Consider the following 26,433-nt stretch of genomic DNA (forward strand, 5'->3'; position numbering starts at 1 on the left):
CAATAATTTTATTCTTAACCTCTCTGCAATGACGCAATAATTACACTAATCGTTTGGTCATTATTTTTCAAGCGCAAGCTTGGTTGCTATTCAATTCATTCTCCACTCCCAATTTGATTTGCCTTTCAAAGGGCTTCAATGTGAAATTACATACGGCATGTCACGTGTTGCCATGGCAAAGTACATAGACAAGCACCTGCCAGTTTGCCACACACAGTGTGTCACTGTCACGTACCGTACACAGAGAAATGTTGGGTAGGGATTTTAATCAAGTCATCATGGCATGACAGGTGTTAAATACAGCACGACACGTGTCTAATGTACCTTCAAGCTTGAATCCGCGGCCCAAATCAACCCGAATTTTTTTTATTAATCAAAAATAAAATAAAATAAATATCGGAAAATGATATCGTTTTGATCAGAAATTGAAATTTAGAAAAAACGAAATAATTTATTCCGTCCAGCTACATTATCTAAATGGAATAAATTATCCCGTTAAAATTAGTACTATGTTAATCTCGCTAATCAGAACAAAAAAATTCTTGGACGAGATAGATTGTCTCATCCAACGCTATAGCAATTTCTTCTATTCCATCCAAATTTTTTTTTCTGATTAGCAAAATTAACAGAGCATTAATTTGAACGGAATGATTTATTCCGTCCAAACGCTGTAGCTGGATGGAATAAACCATCCCATTTTTCTTAAATTTTTATTTTCCACCAAAACGATTCTCTTTCACGATATTTTAAATTTTTATTTTCTATTAATAAAAAAAATCGGCAAATCAACACTATCTGTTAGTTAGCATTAATTTCCTTCAATTTGGCGATGACACGTATAATGCTGGATCTGATTGGAGCAAAGCCCAACCCAAGGTGTTTTGCTTCAGTTCGACGCATCGATCAGATTTGAGTGTTCTTGAAAAAAATCATAGAATTATATAGAGTTAATGTCCCGTAAATTTTAGTTTTGTTAAGATTTTCTAATTTATTTTTAAAAAATATTAAAAAAGGAGAAGAATTTTAAGTAAATTTTTTGGGGGGGAAACGAAAAATTATAGAAATCATTTACGAGTAATATTCTATTTTCTTTCATTTTATTGCAATGTTTTCTAATTTTTTAATTTTTTTATGATTGTAACCAACAAAATTATTGTTATTGGTCCAAAAAACAGTAATTTTGTACCTATAAAATATATATATATATATATATAGAGAGAGATGGGCTATGGTGCATTGCAATGCATAGGCCATGGTGTGCATTGGACCATAAATCACCGATTCAAAGTCCAAATGACCGATCCAAACCGTTCATCTTGTTCTCCATATTAATATGTGCTTGGAGATCAAATTTTACATTTTTTGGAATTTTTTTACTATTTATTAAGCCACTTTGAAAATCGCTGATCCAACGGTGCCTTCTGATTTTACTGTTCCAAACAGTCACCGTTGGATCAGCGATTTTCAAAGTGGCATAATAAATAGTAAACAAATTCCAAAAAATGTAAAATTTGGTCTCCAAGCACATATTAATATGGAGAACAAGATGAACGGTTTGGATCGGTCATTTGGACTTTGAATCGGTAATTTATGGTCCAATGCACACCACGGCATATGCATTGCAATGCACCATAGCCCATCTCTATATATATATATATAGAGAGAGAGAGAGAGAGAGTTAGGCTGGGGTGCTATGGATAGCATAGTGGCCTCTATGCTACGGCTCAATATTCGAGTTTTCAAAATCCAAACGGTCGATCCGAACCGTTCATCTTATTCTCCATATTAATATCTGCTTGGAGACCAAATTTTACATTTTTCTGAATTTTTTTACTATTTATTAAGTATTTTACAAAATTGTTGATCCAACGGTGGCTGCACAAAACAGTAAAACCGTTGGATTATCGATTTTCAAAGTGGCTTAATAAATAGTAACAAAATTCAGAAAATTATAAAATTTGGTCTCCAAGCAGATATTAATATGGAGAATAAGATGAACGGTTCGGATCGACCGTTTGGATTTTGAAAACTCGAATATTGAGCCGTAGCATAGAGGCCACCATGCTATCCATAGCACCCCAGCCTAACTCTATATATATATATATATATATGATTTCCAAGCACATTTTAATACAGATATCATATTGAGCAGTTTGAATTGACCGTTTGGACTTTAAAATATAGATAAAAGATGTGAGACACGATGACACGATAATGCATTTTAACCCTTCTCAAAATCATTTTAAATTCAAGGATAATTTTACAGAAGCATGGCGTGTCCAATGACATCAGATTCAAATTTGCTCGATGTTATCTCAGAACTATCTGATTCGCTTCATAATTTGTGCACAATTGAAACACGATACTCACTAATTATGAAGCGAATCAGACGATTCCGAACAAGCATGAAACTTAAATCAAATTAGTTTGAATTCTAATCGGACGGTCTTAATCCAAAACTAAAATTTGAGTTACTTAGGCGAATCCAGACAACCCTAACCATCAACAAATAGTCCGGATCTTATGAGGAAACTCAAATTTTGATTTTAAATGAGAAGTGTCTAAGATTAGAATTTCGATCAATCCGGTGGAATGAACAGGATTTTTCTTAATATTCGTGACAAAACAAATTTGTCAACAACACCCCTAAAACCCCTCATTTTCCTTTCCGTCCTTAAGGGTGTGTTCGGCGTTCCCATTGGGAATAGGAATAGGAACTGAAAAAATACTGTTCACGTGAGAAAAAAAATTCAGTCTGAGTGAATTTTCTTTTTCCCACGTGAATAGTATCACGCCGAACAGGCCCTAAATTTGTCATGAATAGTCTTGGTAACCATCAGATATGTTTTGTAAAACAATAAATTGAATAAAGAAAATAATAACAGTATAATCTTAAAAAATTTGCATTACTAAATTTGACTAAGTTTAATGATTACAGCAAACTTGACTATATATGTCAGTTGAAAATAATTTATTTTTATTGGTTATAGCAAGCTTGCCTAATTGTTGTACTGGAGACTTAAAAGATTCAAAATGTTAATTATGATCATGATTTTCAAAGAAATCAACCATTAAATTTTATTTAATTTGAGACTGTTATCTGTAAAGTTTCGTCCGTTAGAACAACTATCAAACTATTCAGCATCTTGTTAATTAATTAAGTTCATTGATTGTACCAATAAATTATTTACAAATATTCTCCAAACATTTTTCTTATTAGCAAAAGAAAACAACCGGTTGTTGCTAGATGCTAATCAATTAATGGTTTTTTTTTAGCTAGGCTCGTACCAAAAAGATGCAACAAGAAAATTTTATATTATCCTCTACATATGATATCAGTTCGATGTTAGTTTGCTAAGGGTTAGAATAATGAAACAATAAGAAAGTGTCGTTGTTAGGTTAGATAATGACGTGATTGCATATCCTTTGGGCCATCTAATTAACTAATTCGTATCCACAACTAAAATTTCGTTTTGCTCCGCCGAATCAAATAACATTGATGAGGGATTTAATTACATCATCAAATAATAAGGACACATCTTGACATCATATGTTTACAAATTATTTTTCTGCTTTTAAAATTCAAACAGTTAATCTGAACCGTTAAAAATTATCTACGTATTAAAATATACTTAAAAGCCAAATTTTACATTTTTTGGAAATATTTTAGTATTAATTAAGATTTGTACAGAGTTGTTGTTTTCAGACAATTCTGCACCATTGAAAAATAGTAATTTTTCAAAAAAGCTAAAAAAATAGTAATTTTCCAAATAATGTAAATTTTGTCTCTAAGTACATTTTAATATGGAGATCATGTTAAACAGTTCGGATCGACTGTTTGAATTTTAAAATCGCAAAAAATGACTTATTAATATATGGTGTCAAGATATGTCACCATAAAATAATGTAATTGGATCCCTCCTCTTGATATATATGTATCCATTTCGTCATTTTTTATGGATACACATTTTATTTTTAATGTTAAAATAACGCGGATATCTAATGAGTCTATGGTATTATGCATAACATGATTTGGTCCGTATTACATATCAATATTTTCGTTTTTTAAATTCTAACAGTCGATCTGAACCGTTTAATATGATTTTCATATGAATATAAAATTTACTCTGCAAGTACATATTCATACGAGAATCATGTTGAATGGTTCAGATCCACCATTAGAATTTTAATAATAAAAATATTGATCCATATTACGGATCAACTTGTGATATGCATAGTACCATAGACCCACTCTATCTAAATTATCTAAATTATCCATTTTGTCTAAATATTTAAATATGGAGCTGAATATGTATTTTTTATTTAACTTGAGAATTTCGATAATATTAATTGTTTAGATCCACCTAAAATAAAATACAAATATATTGCGGACTTATAAGTTGATTGTGTATTAAGTTGTATGTAATTTTAGTATCATCCGATTTTACATCAGGTCATTAAATATTGTGTCACCAATTTAGTTAATTTAATAAATGTTAAATTTTGCATAAAAATTTATTATTTTTATCTAAATGATATACATATATTATGTATCATATTTTAATGTTGGATTTAAATTTAAAATCATCTATGGTGATTATTAAAATTGTTAAATTAATCAGTCAATGAAATACAACTTTTTATATATTAATATCCACACAATTGTATTTAGGAGCTTGATAATTGTACCCCAAATAAATCTCTCAGCGCGTTTCCCAAGTATTTAATGTATAACTTCCATTTTCAACGTCCATATTCGATCTTTTAAAGTTTTGTTTCTAACATTTTAAAATGCTACTCACAAGCATTTAAATGTATGTAGTTATAACTTCTAACTACTTTTGTATTCGAGCCAAAAAAGGAAAGATTATTTTCACCCACAGTTTTTTTTCCTTGGATCATTTTCGTCAATTTTTCCGATAATCTATGATGAATTTTGTGAATCTAAAAATACAAACACTTTTTACTTGATTTTATATTTCAAATGAGATCTAATGAAGAAATATTTTTGTGTTTTTTTGAAGTCGTTGTTTTTAATTTTTTTTGCAAAGTAAAGTCAATGAGCACTATTTAAATATTTAATACAACTACTTTTAACGATTGTATACAAAGGTTTAAATGCATCATACTACATGATCAACATCAGAGGTTTAAACGATTGAACATAATAGTTTTAAATGATGACACCAGAGGTTTAAATAGTTGTATACTGAGGTTTAAAAGTTGAAAATTTTAAAGTGCTCATGGAATTTAGTAAAAAAAAAAACAATTTCAAAATAACTCAAAAGTATTTCTTCATGGATCTCATTTGAAAGAGAAAATCGTGTAAAAACCGCTTGTATTTTTAGATTCGTAAAATTCATCACTGATTGTTCGAAAAATGTATGAGAATGATTAGAGAAAAATTAAAAAAGAGTGGATAAAAAGAATATTTTTTTTTTGGCTTGAAAATAAAAGTAGTGAGGAGTTAAAACTACACAGATTTGGAATTTTATTGCTTGCATATAGAGGTTTAAATGCTTGTGAATAACATTTTAAAATGTTATAAATAAAACTTTAAAAGCTTGAATATGGGCACTGAAAATGGAAGTTAAACAAAATTGGAAGACTTTTTCTGTTAAACTAATTGAGGGATGCACTTGGGTATGATGGCTTGGGGGACCATAACATTTCTCTTGTATTTATCCCCAATAATAGTAGTGATTAGACAATGATAAATTTAATATGAATTACAAATCAGAGTATTGGAAAGTATAAATTAAAATATTGTCTTTTATTAAGTACCTAATTAGTTAATAAGTTTAAATCCAATTAGATATTTAAATTCGATTCATTTTTTTTGCCCTCCCGACAAAAATTATGAGTCCGTCTCTGTATAGTATATAAGCCAGTTACCAGTGATTTAAAAATAGCAAAGAAAAAAATTTAGATATTATATATAGTATGCAGTGTGTTGTAAAAAACAGCCTTATCGGCCGTTTAATTGTTACCGGCGGCTAAACTGTTACGAATATACTTAACAGATGACTGTTTGCGGATGAAAACGATTACTCAGCCGTTTTACCGTTTAATCGTTCCTTTATTCCCGTTTTTGCACATTGACTTTTTATTATGTGATAGTGTGTGATAATAAGTTTTAGAAATTATTTATTGCAATTTTATTTGAGCTTGGACATACATTCAATATTTTTTTTATATATGCTTTTTCTTCTTACTTACTTTAAAATTGATTAATTTTTCTTCTATTTATTTATCATATATTTTTCTTACTAATTACTGATGTATTTTTTTCAATTAGTATGACATATTAATTTATGAAACTAAGTTGTTATTATAAACTAAATATAGCAATTTTATGTTAGAATGTTTCATTTCTTTCACATAATATGCTATTAGTATTTGAAAAAAGTTTAACTCTTGAATTTATTTTTTCATTAAATAAATGTGTTACTGACAGATGTAATGTGCTTATGTATTATGAAAAAATAAGCGTAGTGTCATGTTATAATAATGAAATTAAGTTAAATTATCTGATAAGTTTAATGAGTTAAATAAATTATGATATATATACATAAATTTAATAAAAACGTTAAATTATCTGCATAATTCATATTAATTAGTCGCATACCAATTAATCATTTTGCAGTGTCCCGTCCGTCTGACGAACGCATATCATTATTTACAACAGTGAACACTGGTATGCACTGAGGCAATTATATTGCATTAGCTATCTGCAATAGATTCCCTCCAAAAGCTAGTCAATGCATGTTTCCTCACCAAACTACGGACGTCTACCGTGAGTGATGCTGATGCATGCGTCTCAACTAAAGTTCATGATCTCTTTGCACTGATGTTCTTTCTCATCTTAAAATCGACATCTTTCACGTTTCGAAGATAGCTACTTTTGTCGTTGTCAATTTGGATCTTTAACCGGGACGGTGGGAAGTCGGAGCCGTTGGGCTGCCAAAGTGGTGAAGTGCCAAACTTTACTTTTTACTTTTTATAATATTCAAACCATGAGGGTTCAAATGTGCCATTGTTTTATGTTTTGATCTTATCTTAATATTTTTATCTTTGATTTTAAAATTTAAATAAAAGATTCAAACTGTTCAATATGATATTCACGTTAAAATGTACTTAGAGATCAAATTTTATATTTTTTAGAAACTTTTTACTGTTTTTTAAAATAGATACAAAATCAATGTTTTTCAGAATATTGTGGACCATCCAAAATCAGTGATTTTGTACCTATATTAAAAAATAGTAAATTTTTTTAAAAAATATAAAATTTAATGTCTATTGTCGAAGCATATTTTAACGTGGATATCATGTTGAGCGGTTTAGATCTTTTATTTAAACTTTGAAATCAAAGAGGCATGAAGTAATAGAGCATTTGAGCCATCCTCTATTCAAACCATCATAATTCATGTTAGAATATTTAAATTTTACAGATACGTATTAAAAAATCTTGTAATGACAAATGTTTAAAGATATTTATTATATAAGATTGTGAAAAAAAAAATCTTTTACGCGCCTCTATATTTGAAGTCTTTAAAATAATATATTTTTAACATAAAACAATATAGATTATGAATTATATTATAATTTGTCCTCATCTTAATGAAATATTTGTTTCATTAAAGCAAAAAAAATATGTAACGCTTTCTATAATTTTTTTTTTTAATAAAAAGTTGTTAGTCCGTTTCATTTAAAAAACTAGTTTCCAAAATACAATAAAAGAGAGCATAACTGTTTACTATCCACAATTACTGACATCCGAGAATAACAATTAAACCATAAAAGTTCATCATCACTTCCTTACATCACATTAATTATCATAATAGAACTAAATTATGGCAAACCAAAAGCAACTAGCTACTAATTAAACTAAATAAACAGTCAACTAAGAAGTGCTGCTAGCTGAGTCCTCTCCGGGTTGCTGGTAAGGTACTAGCCATAGTGACAAACGAAAAGTTCGGATTTGGTTCGGCGATTTCAAAAGTTCGTGATTCGGATATGATTCGGTACAATAATTAAGCCAACAAAAAAAAAATCCCAATGAAACTCCAGCAAAAAGAAAAAAATTCTATGACTTGCGTTTTTCTCGCGAATAATATGTGACTCGCATTTTATTCGCGAATAAAATGTATTATATGTTTTTTGTGTTTTATTCGGAGTACAGCTAAAAAACGTCAAAAAAACATTTTATTTTATATGCGAATTATACCCGAATCATGACTATAGTACTAGCTGAGTATCCGCTGGGTTCTAAATCTGAAAGGTATCACTAGTCTCTGGCAGCCACACTGGTACCAGATCTCTTGCTTGTCTCTTCACCATATTTGTCCAATAATTAACCAAAGCAATGGTCATTAGAATAATTAACGCTTTCAATATCTCTCGCTTAATATTGTTTTTCATCAAATTGAGCGCCTAATGTAGTAAGTTTTCGGTTTCGTCCCTACATATATAATATGTATATAACAAAAAATTATGCCTACAATGTTGAATTTTAAATTTAAACTTTATTTTTTTTAAATTGTCAACGACCCCTTTTATTTTAATATAAAAGTAATTATTTTAGATGCGGAACTGATTATTCCAGAACTTCAATATTAAAAAAGACAGATTTATCCCAGTCACCCGTTGACCAAGTCAAAGGCAGAGCACAATTGTAATTAGGATCTAAACAACCTGCTGTTAGGATTAGTTACTGATGATTCTTAAGGCGATATGAACTCGTTGTGGGTTGCATATTATGTCATACCGTTCTTGCATGAGCGCATTTCTTTCATGTTCAGTTTGTGTGGATATATCGCTCGAAGCTTTAGGCTCAGCACGGAGGGAGGAAACGGCAAATTTTTTTTTGTGCAGAGGTGAGAACTGGCGTAATTCGGATTGATCAGATGAACTTACTTGCTTCAGAAGAGGAGAATCGGAGAGGGAGTGAAGGGGAACAAAAGGGAGCGCGCACTGTTCGGAGGGGAGCGACAAGGTGATTTTGACAAAATCTGTCACCTCCAATTTGGAGTGTAGATTTTACTGTTTGGAGGGTTGTCTCTTCCATCGCTCCATCCCCTTCCTTCCCTTTAATGAGGATTTTCCCTTCGATACTGAAGCACAGCCTTAGGGTGTGCTCCACAAAATTCAAATAGAATGTAAAAGGGAGGAGATGAGAGAAGTAAGAGAGAGAGCTACTCTTTAAATTGGGAGTAGAGATCGGAGAAAAATTCTATTTAGTTGTATCTTGGTTGTTCTTCTCTTCTGTTCTCTTTTTTTGACTCCCCTCCAAAATTTTAGTTTATAGAGCAAAAAAACACTCTTCGAGCAATTCGGTCACCCATTCTCTCCCCCCTCCTCCTCTTCTCCCCTCTCTCTGGAGCACGCTCTTAGATTGCCTAGACATTAATTCTTTTCATACAATGTGCACAAAAATATTAGATGAGCCATATGTGAAGAAAATGTGATATTGGCATTATAAATTATTTTATGTTCTGCAGCCGTTGGCATTACAAATTTAATTGGGACAACAAATATTGGCTTTTTACTTGCATATCAACATTGACATTTATATTTAAAAATATTAATAACTATAAATTTAAAGTTTAAATATTAAATAAAGCTATTAAATTTGATATATATAACTTCTATCAAGACACATAAAAATCGAGGGATCTCATATCTATGGCTTTTGGATTCCATCACGATCGCAATTTTTTTTATTAACAATTCAAATTTGAATCAGCAAGATGTTGAACTATTAAAAAAAAAATGGAGCTTGTTTTTTTCCCAAAAAATCAACAATATTGAAATTAATCAGTGTTCTAAATAGCTAGTTATAGCTATAGCTTTTTTGAACCCTAAAAGCTATGACGCTATAGGCGATATATAGTTAGCTATCGGCACTATAGCTAGTTACTTAGTGCAATTGCTTATTTTTTTTAACTGTCCCGCTATACTGCTATAATCGCTATTTAAACTATTGAAATTAATTAATTTGTACCGTTAATTTTCACCTTTTTATACAAATTTAAATCAAAATTTTACAATTTTTTTGATGTAAATGAAACACTTCGACAAAAATTATTTGGAATTTAGAGTTATAAACTATTAATGAAAAAATGAGTTGCATCATGATTAGACGCCAAAAATATATAAACGCTGAATCCCTTCTTTAAAAGATTTTGAGATTTTGGCTTTTTTTAACATTAAGAGCTTTTTAATTGACTTATATACGAGGAGGGATCCACTTACACTGTTTGATATGACACTTGATTACACCTTACATTTTTAAAGTTTTCAAAATCCAAACAGTCGATCCAAATCGTTTAACAATGATGAATATATTAAAATGTGCTTGCATATTAAATTTTACATTTCGTTGAATTTTTTTTACTATTTATTAAGTATTTTACAAAATCGTTGTTTTTAAACTATTGAATTTTTGTACCTATATTAATAAATTGTAAAAAAATTCAAAAAAAATATAAAATTTAATCTGCAAGTACATTTTAATATATCTATCATGTTGAACGATTTAGATCGACCGTTTAGACTTTGAAAATATAAAATGTAATCCAGCGTCACTCAAAAACAGTGCAGGTAGATTCTCCTCCTTGTATATTAGCTTTTTTATTGTTGTCAGAACAAACCAATAATATCTTCAACCGTATATTAGTGTTTTTTTGTTGTCAGAACAAACCAATAATATTTTCGAACGTAAAAAGTTTACAAAATGATTACATCAATTTCCGCTCACCAGGTGACAGCTAAGTTTATTAAACTAGAGAGAGCGCGCAAAAGGTCGAAGTGTCGAACAGTAGCAATTCCGTTACTATTTAATTTGCTTCCAATTCCTGCTGCGTATAAAAGAAATCTTATATGGGCCGCCTTGTTTTAAAAAAAAAAAAAATCTATTATTTCCTTCTTCGAAAAAGCAAAGAATGAAACATTTTTCAACACGAACGTTTTTTTTTAATAAAAATACTAAATCTCTTTGATGATTTGTTTCTTGGAAAGAATAAATAATTATTAATTCCTCGTTCAACACACGAACCTTCTGACTTATGGGTACAAATATAATCGCTGTGATGATTTGTTTCTTGACGAGTAATAATTACTCGTTCAACAGAATTACCGCTGTAATAATTAATCGTTGAACACAATTACCGATTGCAATTCAACATTCTTCTCTCACAGAAAGACAACAGTATCGAATAGAAAAGCTCAACATTAAAAAAAAAAAAAAAACTTTTTTCATCGCATTTACTAGATCTCACAATTAAATGAATAAATATGATATGAAACTAATTGAGCTATGCGATAACAGAAAAAAAGGTTTGTTTTTGCAAATTGCAATATGGTAAAACTTTCCATGTCTAAACCGCGCTGTCAATTACATTTAGTGGTGCCATCGTAAATTATTTTAAGTTTCTGGTTTTAATAAATAATCCATTAACCTTTTCCCTCGTAAATATAAGTTCTCTGTTCCAGCATTTGTAAAACTTCATATGAAGCAAGTCATCGGCGTCTTTTAACTAGATGGGGTCTTTCTGCGGGTAAAGGTATTAATAGAGCTGTATTGAATTAACGTAGCGCAAAACCAATAGATAGCATGAAAAATATATAATTGGTGCGCTGGATGAAGCAAAATGAATTCTGTCAATATATTTACCCGTCCTGTTCTCTGAAAAGCACATTCGGCACACATAAGTTGTATAAAATCGTTACAGAGATTGTAATCTTTTCCCTTTTCCCTCTCATCTCTCCCAACCTAACTTTTTACTTTTGTTTCCTCTCTTCCCCACTCCCACTCTCTCTCCTCCCCCCCCTCACCGAACCAGATCCAATCCTTTCCACCGATCTCCGGCCAATCCCGCAAAAACCCTAGCCACAGAACCACCGACCTAACCTCCATCCAGCAATGGAGGAGGCACTGGAGATGGCGCGAGGCAAAGACACCAAGGCTCGCATGGCCGGGGTAGAGCGACTACACGAGGCACTGGAGAAATCCAGTAGGCCCTTGACTTCGTCCGAAACAGCATCCCTGGTTGATTGCTGTCTAGATCTGTTGAAGGATGGGAATTTCAGAGTGGCGCAAGGAGGGCTTCAGGCGTTGTCGGCCGCAGCTGTACTTGCTGGAGAGCATTTCAAGATCCATTTAAATTCTCTTGTACCAGCGACTGTGGACCGGCTTGGAGATGGCAAACAGCCTGTCAGGGATGCCGCACGCCAACTGCTGGTGACTCTCATGGAGGTAAGGCATGTCCAAATTATAAAGCTACATTGTAGAGAAAGTGAGAAATTGAGGGAAAGTGAGAGACAGTTTTGGGAAGTCTACTTATTTTTTGCAATGGAAAATGAATTGATTTACTTTAATGAGCTATTTCTATTCTGAGAGAGTATCACAATTTACAGCAAGGAAATTGTAATTAGATTTAAAATATAGTTTGCATTGCAGTCTTTTATTTTGGAACTCTCATTTTTTATTCCCGTCGCACCAAAACAATGTCTATAAATAGGTTTCTTCACCCACAATTATTGTGGAGAGAGCTGGTAGTTTTGCCTGGACAAATAAAAGCTGGAGAGTAAGAGAAGAGTTTGTGAGAACAGTTGCAGCTGCTGTGGGTCTGTTTGCTTCAACTGAGCTCCCTCTTTTACGCGCTTTGCTTCCTAATGTAAGTGGCAAACCTCGGTTGATTTGGATATAATCGAGCTAGGATTTTAAAGGGCCTTTGTTATTACAATAATCTGTGAATAATCTGTGCTTTTCAGGTATTGCATTTGTTGAATGATCCCAATCAAACTGTGAGAGAAGCAGCCATGTCATGCATTGAGGTTGGTATTTTTATTTGTTTAAACTGAAACCCTAGGTCAATTGCCCATGAACAACCTTATAATGAAGGTACCATAACACCACTCCTGTTCATTACGTACTGGCAGAACTGTGACAGAACAGCTAAAGTTCACTTTATGTTATTTTTTTAAATTATTTATGTAATTGGTGTTTCTATGAACCTTTATACATTTAAATTGGAATGACTTTTGTGTTACTATATTTGTATTTTCAGGAGATTTATAGGCACATGGGATCTCAGTTTCACGAAGAGCTGCAGCGGCATAATATCCCATCATTCATGGTATCATACTTAATGCTTTATCTTTCCGGGTATCATCTTTATTGATGAATTTTGACCATAAGATTTGAACATCGTAAACGAGTTCAAGGCTGGGCTTATACTTGGTCAGTAAAGTTGTAACCCTACCAGTTACTACAATCCTGTTTCAGCTAGGTTATGTTAGTCATGCCACCAGTTTTAACTACCTACTACAAAGTTTACTAAAAGTAGCTTAATCAGGGTTTTTTAAACTTTGGCTGGTTCATTGGGGTGCCTCTATGAGATAAAATGAGTAGGTGTGTTGTTGCTTGGTCTTTTCTTTCATTTTTTTTAATCAGGCATTATTACATCGTCATTTGGCCAACTAAGAATATTTGCCGTGTAATTGCAGTTGAAAGAAATAAATGCAAGAGTTGAGAAGGTAGAACCAAAAGCTCATCAGTCTGATGGCACTGCTGGTCACTATGTCCATTCAGAGGTCAAGTCATTTAATTCAAACCCTAAAAGAAGCAGCCCAAGGACCAAGAGCACACCTAGAGAGAGTTCCCTGTTTTCTGGCAAGTTTCTTAATTAATCTTAAAACAAAACTTAATGACAGCCATGTTTGATTTATTTTTTGTAATTTTCCTAGCATCTTCAATGGAAGTACTTTATGTGGTTTTAATTAATTTGGTCCATGACTTTTAGACTGTAATCAAGCATAATAGTAGTCTATTGCTGGAAGCATGCTGCTTTTTCTGATCTTATTTGTTCTAGTTTGTAAGCTTCTACAAGCTTTTGCTGTTAGTATCCAGGCAACATGATGACTTCATTTTTATCCAAAAAACATGATGACTTTATAGTATGTAAATCTCTCTTGTAAAAAGCTTAGTGAGTATAAAAGTAAAATCTCCATATTAAGATTGAGAGCAGGTAGTATTACTTGCATGGTAAACTCAAACCTTTTTTTTGACAAAATATAGGAGATGGAGATATTGTAGAAAGGCCAGTTGATCCAATAAAGGTACATTCTGAAAAAGAATTGATTAGAGAATTTGAGAAAATCGCAGCGACTCTTGTACCAGAAAAAGATTGGTCGGTTCGAATAGCTGCCATGCAAAGAATTGAAGCATTGATCTATGGAGGTTTGTTGTCCATGAAAGAATTTTGTTGAACTCTATGTATCATTTATTTTGTGAGTTTTCCTCGTTAATATTGAAATTCAGAATTTTCTGCCAGGTGCTATAGATCATCCATCATTTCATGGTCTCTTGAAGCAACTAATCCAACCTCTATGCACTCAATTGTCAGATCGGAGGTCTACTATTGTAAAACAGGTACTTTTGATTATCCTTGTACACTAATAGCTTAATAACCTTTATATCGTTTGTATGCTATTTGTCTGTGCTGTTATTTAGCAATTATGTAATTTGCTTTTTTTCAGGCATGCCATTTGCTAAATGTGTTATCCAAGGAACTCCTTGGTGATTTTGAAGCCTGTGCTGAGATATTTATCCCAGTAATAATCTTAAACCTCAAATTTTTTGCTGGTTAATTTAAAGTCGATAGTTTGTTAACTTACAAATATTTGATTCTCAGGTACTATTTAAGCTTGTTGTGATAACTGTTCTTGTCATTGCTGAATCCTCTGACAACTGTATTAAAACTGTAAGTATAACTTTTTCCACATGATGTAGTAAGGTCTTTAGGTTTTTGTATTTACTTGCACCTTGTGTTTCCCACATCTTACCTTTTATACTCTTGCCTGAGATTGTATTTACCTACATACTAGTATTTTGCATATTAATCTTTCTGCCATTTCTACTAGATACTAAGGAATTGCAAGGTAGCACGTGTGCTTCCAAAGATTGCTGACACAGCTAAAAACGATAGAAGTGCAATTCTTCGTGCTAGGTATGTTATATTTATCTATATATTTTTTTCTGTTGTGGTTTTAAAATAATCATATTTTAAAATGGATCATTTGTCCCTGAAAGAATAACAATTGCAATAAAAAAAATGACTTACAATTTTTACAAGTCAGGTGCTGTGAATATGCGCTTCAAGTACTAGAGTATTGGGCTGATGCCCCAGAGATACAACGCGCAGCTGATATATATGAAGATCTCATTAGATGCTGTGTTGCCGATGCTATGAGTGAGGTGAGCAGTCCTACTTTTATATGTTTTATTTGTGTGTTTGTGCTCACCACACCCGCATCTGTTGGGCAACCAGTTGACAAAGATTGAATTATCAGTAGTATTTTTTTTATTGGAGATACTCCTCCAATCTCGGTCTTGTTATGTGTCACATGGCATCACGGCCTTTCCAATTGTAGTTTATTTCCAATTTGTGGCCTGATTGCATTTTTTTTTCCTCTGTCAATGGCTAATAAATTAGAGACCTTTGCAGGTGAGATCGACTGCCAGAACTTGTTACCGCATGTTTTCTAAGACATGGCCCGAAAGGTCACGCCGTCTCTTCATGTCTTTCGATCCATCCATACAGAGGGTATGATATTATCTTATTGAATGATTGCATCTTCTTCTTCAAGCGAAATTATTTCCTTGTATAATACTGTGGTCTCTCCTATTGAGATAATTTTGGATAAAAGAGCATTCTTATTGTCTTTTATAAAAGGCGGTTCAAATGTCTCCACTTTTGGTGCCTCCATCATGCCTCCACTTTTGTTTTAATAATTCAAAATCTAAAACTCAAATATTAAAATAAAACCTTTAGATGTGATCTATAGCATTTCTCTATGCATACTTAAAAATTATGATATATTGACTTTGTTATTGGCATCAAGAGTATGAAAAATGTACTGGACAATTTCTGGACGTTGATTTTTCAAATTATCAATTCATGTTGAAACAATGTGACATATCATAAGTTTTTAAGTGCACATAGAGTAATATGGATCACATCCAACAATTTTATCTAGTATCTGAGTTTTAGAAGTTTTATTATTAAGAATTCAAAATATGAAGGCAATAATGGAGGCATTTGAACCCTCCTTTCATTTTATTTTCATGGAAACTAATATGGCTGCCTTAGTACTGTTTATTTTGTGTTCTTGAACAAAGTTTCTTCCCTGATACTTGTGCAGATCCCTAATCCTTTTGCCTTTCCTGTTGAGATAATGTTGGATAAAAGCATCTCGTATAATCTTATATATTGTTTCTTGAAATTAAAATAACTGCCTTGAGAAAGAAACAGAAGTTAGCATACAGTACTAACAAGTTTCTTCACTGATACTTGTGTACATCAAAAGAACACAAAAGATGGAATATCATGCACATTCTTATCACTAATGTTTTTTTATATGAAATGCAGCTGCTTAATGAAGAAGACGGTGGAATGCACAAGAGGTACGCTTCACCCGCTCTTCGTGACAGAGGTGGGTCCATACCTCTCTCTCGCACCTCCCACGCCTCTTCAGGCCCCAATGTTATCCCTGGGTATGGCACCTCGGCCATAGTAGCTATGGATAAGAGTGCCTCAACCATCTCTTCTGAGCCCTCTCTCTCCTCTACAAGTCTTCTCTCTCAGGTAAAGCCTAACAAAACTGCTGAGAGGAGCTTGGAGAGTGTTCTCAGTTCGAGCAAGCAGAAGGTGTCAGCTATTGAGAGTTTGTTGAAAGGCGTCTCTGATAGAAATTTCTCAGTTGCACGGTCGTCAAGCTTAGACCTTGGTATTTCTTTAAAACTTTTCATTTGCTCACTGTATACCAGTTGGTACCAAGATGCACTGCACATTGATACTGGATCTTCTGATTTGAATGGTCCCAATTCATTATGAACTAAGATTTGCTCATAAATTGGTTTTACAATTCAACTTAATATGTGCTGGTACAGTTATGTAAGTGCCAGACAGTGCCTGATCTGGTTGGCATGCTTTATTGCATTGAAATATGATGTGTAGTTCTTGATTATAGCCTCTCCAAGTTTAACCCAACTCACAATTCTCAGTTTAAGAAAATAGCAAAAAAAAAGTGTGGTCAAATTTTAAAGATAATTGTCAACATTTCAGTCTTTGCTGATCATTTTCACCTTTTTGAAGTTCTAGAAAAGTCTAATTGAGAAAGCAGCACCTTATTCTCTTACATTGCTTTGCAGGTGTTGATGTTCCCTCCTCTCGGGACCCACCTGCACAAGCGTCAAACCGCCTCTCTCTACACAATTCACTGGTTGACTCAACCCTGCCCACTGTATCAAAAATTGGTAACAGTAGCACTTTCCGAAATGGTGGTTCATACCTTCCAGAAAACATGACACCTCAGATTCAGACCTCCAGAAGCAACCCTAGATCAGCCTATTATGGTGCTCATCAACCTGATCTATCTCATTCTTATACTAAAAGACAAACTGAGCGGCACATAGACATGGACAGGCACTATTTGGATAACATGGCCTTGTACAGGGATTCACACTCAGGTAGCTACGTGCCTAATTTTCAGAGGCCTCTGTTGCGCAAACAATCAACACAGAGGGCTACATCAGTCAGCCGTCAGATGTTTGATGATGGTCAGGTCTCACCTAGTGAAATGACTGATAGTACCCCAGCTTCTTTAACTGATGCACTTAGCGAGGGACTTAGCCCAAATTCTGACTGGGTTGCACGCGTGTCAGCTTTTAATTATCTCAGGGGTTTGGTTCAACAAGGACCAAGGGGTGTACAAGAAATAACCCAAAATTTCGAAAAGGTTATGAAATTGTTCTTTCGCTATCTAGATGACCCACACCACAAAGTTGCACAAGCTGCCTTGTCAACTCTAGCCGAGATTATACCGGCCTGTAAAAAACCCTTTGAGAGTTACATTGAGAGAATTTTACCGCATGTATTTTCAAGGCTTATCGATCCCAAAGAGCTTGTCAGACAGCCTTGCATAACTACTTTAGATATAGTTGGTAAAACTTACAATACTGATACAATGTTGCCGGCCCTTTTGCGGTCTCTAGACGAACAGAGGTCTCCTAAGGCCAAACTTGCTGTAATTGAGTTTGCAAACAAGTCATTTAATAAACACGTGGTTGACCCAGAAGGTGCATATAGCAACGGCGGATTTTTAAAACTTTGGCTCGCGAAGCTGGCACCACTGGTGAATGACAAAAATTCAAAATTGAAGGAAGCATCTATTTCTGGGATTATTGCAGTTTATTCCCACTTTGATTCAGTAGCAGTGTTGAACTTTATTCTGAGTTTGTCAGTTGAAGAACAGAATTCCCTTAGAAGGGCTTTAAAGCAATACACACCTCGAATTGAAGTTGACTTGGTGAATTTTCTCCAGAGCAAGAAAGAGAGGCAACGACCCAAGTCATATGACCAGTCTGATTTGAATTTTGGCAACTCTTCAGAAGAAGGGTTTGCTTTCAGCTCGAAAAAGGGATATCAATTTGGTCGGTACTCAGGAAACTCACTTGATGCGGGTGATTCCGCACGCAAATCAAGTTCCATGCAAGAACAGACCCAACTAAGCCTTGATGGTATTGATACTGTCGGTGCATGGGCAAGCAATGATTTTGATAAGCCAGAGAGGAATATAGACATAGAGAGCTCGATTTCTACACCAAGGTTGGATTTGAGTAGGTTGGGTTTGTCAGATATTAAGACTGGTACTAGCTATGGTAGAGTTGGTGAAGCAGTACAAGAGGCGAGCACCTTGCCAGAGAAGGTTGGTACTGTTAAGAACAGCCCAATTGCGGATAATGGGCCTAGCATACCTCAACTTCTCCACCGGGTACATGAGCAAATTCTTTCTTTCTAATTTGTTATTTTTCCTTTTGGTTTTTCTGTCATACTCATGCCCCCCTTTCTCTCTCCATCTCCAGATAAGCATTGCAAATGAAGTAAGTACGAGCTCGGAGAAAAGGGAAGCATTGCAACAGTTGGTGAAAGTCTCGAGTGATAATGATGCCTCTATATGGACAAAGGTTTGCATGTTAATATAACTACTTTACCTCTGCATTGTGATCATAATTTCTCTTCTGATATTTTCTAATATAAATATGTATTAATGTCTCAGTACTTCAATCAAATTTTGACTGCTGTGCTTGAGGTATTGGATGATCCCGAGGCATCTGTGAGAGAGCTTGTACTATCTCTAATGCTTGAAATGCTTAACAATCAGGTTATACTTTTAACATTTGTGTTTGCTTGGAACTTATAGTCGTATGAAAGGTTTCATTGAGAGATGTTACTTTGCTTTTCAGAAAAGTGTAATGGAAGATTCAATTGAGATTGTATTTGAAAAGCTGATTCATGTCACCAAGGACGCTGTTTCCAAGGTACGCTTCTTTATCTGCTTCTTGAAATGAAAAGGTGTCAGATGGACACCTAATATGTTTGTGAATTTTTCTAAACACGGTATTCATATCTTGATGTGTTGCAGGTCCTTGAAATTTTTAAACTCAAGTTTTCATAATTTACCTTTTGTGCTACAGGTTTCAGATGAAGCACACAAATGCCTAAACGTCTTGTTAACGCAATATGACCCGTCTAGATGTCTTGGGGTATGTGCTATTCAAATTGGGAATAAAAATATATTTTAAGTTCTTATCTTCTTTGCTTCTTAAAGGCAGGGTGTAACGTGTTTGCAGGTGGTTGTGCCATTGTTGGTTAGTGAAGATGAGAAAACCTTGGTAGTATGTATCAACTGTTTGACAAAGGTATCTCATTTTCAGATATTATTTTATTTCTGCACTGCTTTAACTCAAATGCCTCAAAATGAAGTCATAATCCACCTACTCCCTAAGGGATTACAGAACTTAACATCAGGACTTATGTTCTTTATTGTAGATTGTGGGGAGGCTGTCACAGGAAGAAGTAATGACACAATTACCTACCTTTTTACCAGCACTTTTTGATGCTTTTGGTAACCAAAGCCCTGATGTACGCAAGGTATGTTGATATGGTATCAGTATAGACTCCCAGAGCACCAAGCCAAATCCATACCTCTTTTAAAAATTATCACTGCTAGATCCTCATCTAAACAATAAAATAGGTGACAAAAAAAGGTTGGCATTATGAACTAATAAGAATCAAGATAATTGATTCCAAACTGTTGTTTGGACTCCTATATTTTATTTATAAATCTAACATATAAACTGTGTTTGTCTCTTTAGACTGTGGTATTTTGCCTGGTGGACATCTATATCATGCTCGGAAAGTCCTTTTTGCCTTATTTGGAGGGGCTAAGTAGCACGCAATTGCGACTAGTAACTATTTATGCAAACAGGATCTCTCAGGCTCGGTCAGGTGCATCAGTTGATTCCTCTAATTGATGAGTGCATTTTTTGTTCATTAGCATGTTATATATTGACACTTGCTTGTATGATTGGTGCTTGCATTTTGAGAGGTTTGATTCATTTGTGTATTTGTATAGAGTGAGAGCTTTGTACTAGAACTTCAATGAGATTTGGAATTTTTTTTAGAGTGAGGATTTGGTTTCTTTAGTTTTAGGTTAGGCGCAGAATGTACAAAACGAGTACAAGATCTCTCTGTCTCTACCTATCTGTCGTTTACTAGTTTAGGGAAATCAAGCTGTTTTTGTGTGTATACGTTTGAAGTTTTAAATTTTGCTGTATCATTTAGTGTGTACTATCTTCATTGGCAAAAGGTAAATCTACAGGAATGCAACAATCGTCCAGAGTATTTTCATCAAAATGTTATTTACAATTTTTATATAATGAACTAAGGTTGTGCCCTTGGAACATTCTATCGTGACTTTTTGGAAAAATCTCAACCGTTCAAATACGTTCTGTATGAATCTCAATTCTCAAAGCTCAAATAATACTGCCCCCTGCGCTATCCCCGAATAGGAACTGTACACATCGCATGCACTTGCAATTCGCATCCTTTGGGAAATCTCAACCGTTCAAACGTTCTGCACGCATTGCAATGCGTAAATAATACTGCCTCTGCGCTATCCACGAATAGAAACCGGACACGTCAGTCAAGCAAAATGTGAGATATCTCAGAGGATACGCACTCACGTACTTGTGCCCTTGGCCACTGGAATTCAGATCCAGTGCAATACCAAACCGTGTAGAATGAGATCTAAGTCGTCCGTTTTTAATATAGCACAGATCTCACAGCAAACATCTTATATTCTAAATTGGTACCAAATTGATTTTGATCCGGCTATGAGTTTCACTTTAGGGGGAATTTCATGTATACCCCTCAAAAATTTGGAAATTACGTATTTCCCCCTCTAAAATTTATAATATCATACCCTTCTTAACTTCAAAAACTCACAAATATACCCATTTTAATGTTTTTTCTATTTAAACTCATTTTAAATGTCTGGAGTACCTATTTTACCCTTTATGTATACCCTCTCTCCATCTATCTGTGTCTGTCTAAGGCGTGGAAACTAGAAATGAAATGAATAACAAAACTAAGGTTTTTTTTTTTTTTGATTAGAACAAAACTAAGGTTTTAATTAAACTTCAGGAGCAGAGGAAAGATTGGTGGGTCGCAATCGAACGACTCTTGTTAATTCAAATTTTACCTCCTTTGAAAAATATCTCTAACTGATCCCTGATCAACTTGATATTCCTGAAACTAGAATAAAATTTGCATTTGCATCTATGTTGAATAAACTGGCAAAAGTTGCATATGTATGTGTTCAAAAGCAAAGGTTAATGGAACCTATAACTGACGGTTGGATAGTAGCTGGATCAAAACCTTTCAATTATTATTGTTTGTTTCATGAGATTTTTAAGGAGTATGTGGTACTAATTACTCTAATCATATTTAAAGGAAACTGTCTTTCTCCTTATCTAATAGCCAAGGCAGGGCATAGAAAAGAGTACTGCTACCTTCATAAACCCGTCTAAGTCAGTCTCTTCTGCATCCACTACAAGAGGTGCAAAGGGAGTTTTCTTAAGGTTGCTGAACCATCTCGGTTTCTATTAGAATGCAACGCATCTACCCCACTATGCCCTTCGTTTATAAGTTCTAGTTAGTGATTCTACGGCATATGTGATGTTTGAAGGATTAAGTCAAATCAAGTTTTTCCAATCATATTAAGGATAGAAGGTTTGCTTAATTGATCAAACAAAAACATTAATGATTTAGTTTCATTATTCAGTCTTTTCTCTTGATCAGCTAAATTTTTTCGAAAGGCTAGATATAAAGTATGCAGTAATGGTCTTGAGAGGTGATTAAGAGAGAGCTCAGTGACATTGAGACTGGTACAGAGGTCGAGCTCAGTTCGTTGTGAAAATCTAATTGTTCAAATTTTTAAATCGTTAATACTTAATAGTCATTAAATGGGTCCCACTTTCTGATAGAAAAATTGAGCCCGCCAGCATGAGTGCGTATCCTCTGAGATATCTCATATTTTGCATGACTGACGTGTCCGGTGCCTATTCGGGGATAGTGTAGGGGCCAGTATTATTTGAGCTTTGAGATTCGTGCAGAACGTATTTGAACCATTGAGATTTTCCAAAAAGTCATGCAAAATATGACATATCTCAGAGGATGCGAATTCCGCCAGCATAACCTGGTTTGCCTGATTTTGCATATGAGATGCACCAGATGACAACTTTGTGAGTGCGAGAAACATGTTGACGGTGTTTGTTGAACTGCAGGAGAGAAAGAATGGGCTAGAGTTGGAGAAGCATCAAGTGCATAACTGACGAGGAGTTTAGAAGCCATGTTTATTGACTGGGTTGAGATAGGGGACATGGGTAAAGGAAGAGGGGATAAAGTTCCGATTTAGAATTTGGGAAACAACTAGATTTGACTGGTTGCATTATTTAATTATGAGGGTAGAATGGAAATTTCATAAATTTTAAATAATTTTTAATAGAAAAAACAACTAATTGGGTAAATTTGTGAGTTTCTAAGATTTAGAGGGGTAAATATGATATTATAAATTTTAGAGGGGGAAATACGTAATTTCAAAGTTTTTGAGGGGGATACGTGAACATGGTCGGTTATCTTATTAGGAGATACTCAAGACCAAAAAAGCAAAGAAAAAGTTTTTAATTTGTGTGTTTACAGGCCTGAAGAGTCCAGAGAAAGAAAAAGGGAGAACGCTGGAAGAACAAGTACAATTGTTTTTTACATTTTAGTATTAGGCCCAAAAAGCACAAGAGGAGAGGTATTTTGCGCGCTGGGGCCGATCTGGCCATGGAGCGGTCGATCCCTGGATCTTCTTCCTTCCCGCGCTCGCGCCGATCATCTCATGTCAGCTCCAAATTCACATCTCGCTTCAACTCCTCCTCAGGTCAATCTCTGTCTATTTCTTTTCTTGATCGCACCCCTCTGCTCTTTCTCTGTTGCACGCGTAGCGCGATAGGCGGTTATCTCCTATCTGTCACGCACTGTTTCGCAAATGCGTATTTCTCGAAATGCCATTTTGAAATATTTAACTGAAGCTACATTTTTAGGGTTTTTTTGGGAAAGAAAACACAGTTTTTTTCCTATATATCCCCCATAACTTGGATATTTCCGAAACAGACCATGGCTAGCACCTAGCATTCTTACTAAACCAGGTTATTACTTTGAGGTCACTGTCTGTTTTTATTATTTTTTTTTTCAAAGGACCAAAAAGCACTTTACTCCAAGAAAAAAGTACTAGAATTATCCATGCTTTTCAACAAATAACCATAATTACCTGTGTTTTTTTTTAATATCTGCTTCTGCCAAAAGCCTGAGATGATTTGAGAAGTAGGGCCTTCTGATTCAAAATCAGATTGGACTCAAAATTTTGGTTTTGTTTCTAACTAATAATTTCATTGATATATCGATAGAAGATAAATTAAAAATCTATGCTCTTGTGCAAACCATTAAGCAATTTACTTTTTGTTAACGACAAGCAACTAAATTACAGGGAAAAGAAAAACAATCTCAGCATTTTCTTTATCTATTTCTATTGTTTGTTTTACAGGAACCAAACCAAACAAAAAGGTCAAGTTTGCAGATTTTGATGATGTACCAGATAAATTTTCTGGTCATGCCAAAAGAACTATTCGAGGTAACTTTCTACTCTCGTTCACCTCTTTAAGAATTACTCTTTCTAGGAACAGTGAAAATCATTCCTGCTATCAGTTAATATATGCTAGTTTTAATTTAATCACTTTTTCTGTAGACCATGGAACTGGTGGTGGGAAGACATCGGAGTTCATGTACTTCAAGAAAATATGTGGCACTGCTGGCCAAAATGATATATCTAGTAAGAAAAATATTCATCTCCAAGTCTTTAGAAATATGATATCCAGATGTAGTAATTTTTTTCTTTTACAGAACCACAAAGAGTAAAGGCACAAGAATCCAATAAAACAAGGATTTCTGTTTCCGACCAGGTTGAGAAGGAAACACCTAGTGATTGTATCCACTCCATTTCTCCTCATGAAGAGCAATTAAATGAAAAGCTTAGCTGTTCTGGTTTGTTCTTGACTGTAATTTTTTCTTATTGACTAAAATAATCCAAATGTAATCAAACTTTAGTTGAATTGACAAAAGTCACATGCATTGTTGTAGGACTATTTGAAACACCAATTTACAAATTTCATAAGGAGAGCACGCATCCTGCTCTTAAGCTCACACCGCTAGCTCAAGAGCCATTGCTCTCATCTCCAGAGGTTTCTAGAAACTCAAGTGAGAATATTTTAACACTGTTATTTGTTCCAGATTTCTCTTTGGACTTGATGTACTGAAAATTTGAAACATGTAGCAGGGTTCTTCTGTATTCTCAAATTCTTAATACTGTGTGCTCATTTGGACAATGTAATTTTTCTGGCAAAAGCCAAAGGCTCTCTTGCAAGCACAGCACTTGGATTAGGACATGAATTAGCTTCTATTGTCTCATTGCTTCAGATGCGGAATGTGAAGGAAGCGTGCGTTCAAACAAAAGGAGAAATCTAATCAAATTGGCATCCAAGACACTGTCAGTAGGAGTTGATGATTTCTTCCTCAGAAGGTTTTATGCTATCAATTTCAAACATCTGAGGTAATACTCATATTTCATTGACCTAAACTGAGAACTTACCTTTTTTCAGGTCAGATTTGATTGGAGAGCTAATTCAGAGGTTAGGCATTAAGCCGCATCCGGAAAATGTAAGATTGTTTTTCATTTTTAATTTAAAATTGGGATGAATAGGAAATTTGTTGCGATTTGATCTTTCTTTCTGGCATTTTTGGTCTGATTTAATGATTCATTTATATGACAGAAAAAAAGTGTCTCAATTTCACACTTAGAGACACCAATGGAGAAGTACACCCATTCTGGGCACAGATTCAAATTGGAAAATTCAGCCCATTATGCAAGTCATCTCCCAGTTCTGCCTTCTATTGAAGCGGGCCTGGAGCCCAATATTAGATTAGGTTGGTCAGTTCAAGAACTCGAAAACTCAGAACTCTATCCTGATTTTAGCACGGGCTTTATACATGACCAAAATGCTCATGCTAGCACTAGTTATCTGCTACCATCTTCGCCATGCCATGATCTGGTCCCATATAGTTATCCATTTGGCGGTGAAGTCCAAGATCAACCCCTGGTTCCCTACGCTTGTTTTCAAAGTCCAGTTGAGAAACTCAAATCTGAGCCAATGAGTTGGGATGTGAAAGAGAAAGAAGAGGCACAATCACATTTGCCTCTGGCATTATGCAATTCTGCTCATTTCTATAACAAGTCTGAAGAATTTGGTGGAGATGTCTTTTTTGGTTCGCCTCCCAGGACAGCGCTTTCTGCACTTGAATTAAATTCTTCTTTTGTTTGTGAAAGGGAAAACCTCTTTTCTCACATTTCAGATGCAGATTTTAGCTTGGCAAATGAGCGAAGCCTTGTGTTTGTGAAGGAGAATTCAGTGAATTGTCTTTTGGAATTTGGTTCTGATCTCCCCCTTCTGAATCCCCAGTATTCCCTCAGTAGATCAAACTGGTGTGCTTATCCAAAAGATAGCTCTGATCCCTTCTTAATTGATACTTAATGTAATCTTTGTTAACAACTTGAAGTCTGTGAAGGTTTTTTTAGTTTGATGTAATTAGTATATTGTGAAGAGAAAGAAAACACAAATCTGTCTTTTTGAAGATAGTATTGAATGGTTTGACTATATTGTGGAGTTGGAACAAATTTGGAATTTTGTAAAGGATTTAGTGAGGGGATGAGAATGATAACAACTGTAGCTAGCTTTGTAAATCGGAGGGGACCATTGTATTTCGATAATTTTGATAATTTTTTTGAGTAAAAAGGGGGAAGTCCAGTTTCATTAACTGAAACCAAAGTTAACTTACAAGATAAAAGAGTTTAAAGAGCAAAATTTCTCACTGGATGAAAACTAAAACATCACTTTCTAAGGCAATATAACGCCAACCTAAACTCAGT

General features: G+C 34.2%; 2 protein-coding genes across 4 annotated transcripts; both read left to right on the forward strand.

Annotated features, from left to right (window-relative positions):
• The first annotated feature begins 11,773 nt into the window (after positions 1-11,773).
• Positions 11,774-20,652, forward strand: CLASP (CLIP-associated protein). The gene is made up of 21 exons (XM_078311617.1): positions 11,774-12,256; positions 12,522-12,677; positions 12,775-12,837; positions 13,071-13,139; positions 13,510-13,675; positions 14,081-14,242; positions 14,337-14,434; positions 14,542-14,616; positions 14,697-14,765; positions 14,926-15,011; positions 15,142-15,259; positions 15,510-15,608; positions 16,434-16,791; positions 17,216-18,837; positions 18,929-19,030; positions 19,123-19,227; positions 19,310-19,384; positions 19,541-19,609; positions 19,697-19,765; positions 19,896-19,997; positions 20,222-20,652. Exons 1-21 carry the CDS (start codon positions 11,924-11,926, stop codon positions 20,378-20,380), a joined length of 4,155 nt encoding a protein of 1,384 aa, XP_078167743.1. The 5' UTR covers positions 11,774-11,923; the 3' UTR covers positions 20,381-20,652.
• Positions 20,653-23,100: 2,448 nt separating this feature from the next.
• LOC144562354 (uncharacterized) lies at positions 23,101-26,163 on the forward strand. Of its 3 annotated transcripts, none has more exons than XM_078311569.1 (8): positions 23,101-23,334; positions 23,998-24,084; positions 24,199-24,282; positions 24,354-24,494; positions 24,573-24,707; positions 24,927-25,029; positions 25,109-25,166; positions 25,280-26,163. In XM_078311569.1, exons 1-8 carry the CDS (start codon positions 23,238-23,240, stop codon positions 26,036-26,038), a joined length of 1,464 nt encoding a protein of 487 aa, XP_078167695.1. In that variant the 5' UTR covers positions 23,101-23,237; the 3' UTR covers positions 26,039-26,163. The 3 variants fall into 3 exon arrangements, with proteins under 3 accessions (XP_078167695.1, XP_078167697.1, XP_078167696.1); XM_078311571.1 differs by having other exon boundaries at positions 24,927-24,996; XM_078311570.1 differs by having other exon boundaries at positions 24,591-24,707.
• Positions 26,164-26,433: the final 270 nt, after the last annotated feature.

The sequence above is a fragment of the Carex rostrata genome, chromosome 11 (genome assembly GCF_964058835.1).
Source record: "Carex rostrata chromosome 11, lpCarRost1.2, whole genome shotgun sequence".
NCBI classification, from domain to species: Eukaryota; Viridiplantae; Streptophyta; class Magnoliopsida; order Poales; family Cyperaceae; genus Carex; species Carex rostrata.

Coding starts and splice junctions, on each gene's coding strand:
- LOC144562354 (XM_078311569.1), top strand. CDS start 23,238: ATGGAGCGGTCGATCCCTGGATCTTCTTCCTTCCCGCGCTCGCGCCGA. Junction 23,335..23,997: donor TCGCTTCAACTCCTCCTCAG/GTCAATCTCTGT, acceptor TTTGTTTTACAG/GAACCAAACCAAACAAAAAG. Junction 25,030..25,108: donor GATGATTTCTTCCTCAGAAG/GTTTTATGCTAT, acceptor ACCTTTTTTCAG/GTCAGATTTGATTGGAGAGC.
- CLASP (XM_078311617.1), top strand. CDS start 11,924: ATGGAGGAGGCACTGGAGATGGCGCGAGGCAAAGACACCAAGGCTCGC. Junction 13,676..14,080: donor AGAGAGTTCCCTGTTTTCTG/GCAAGTTTCTTA, acceptor GACAAAATATAG/GAGATGGAGATATTGTAGAA. Junction 19,385..19,540: donor CCAAGGACGCTGTTTCCAAG/GTACGCTTCTTT, acceptor TTTGTGCTACAG/GTTTCAGATGAAGCACACAA.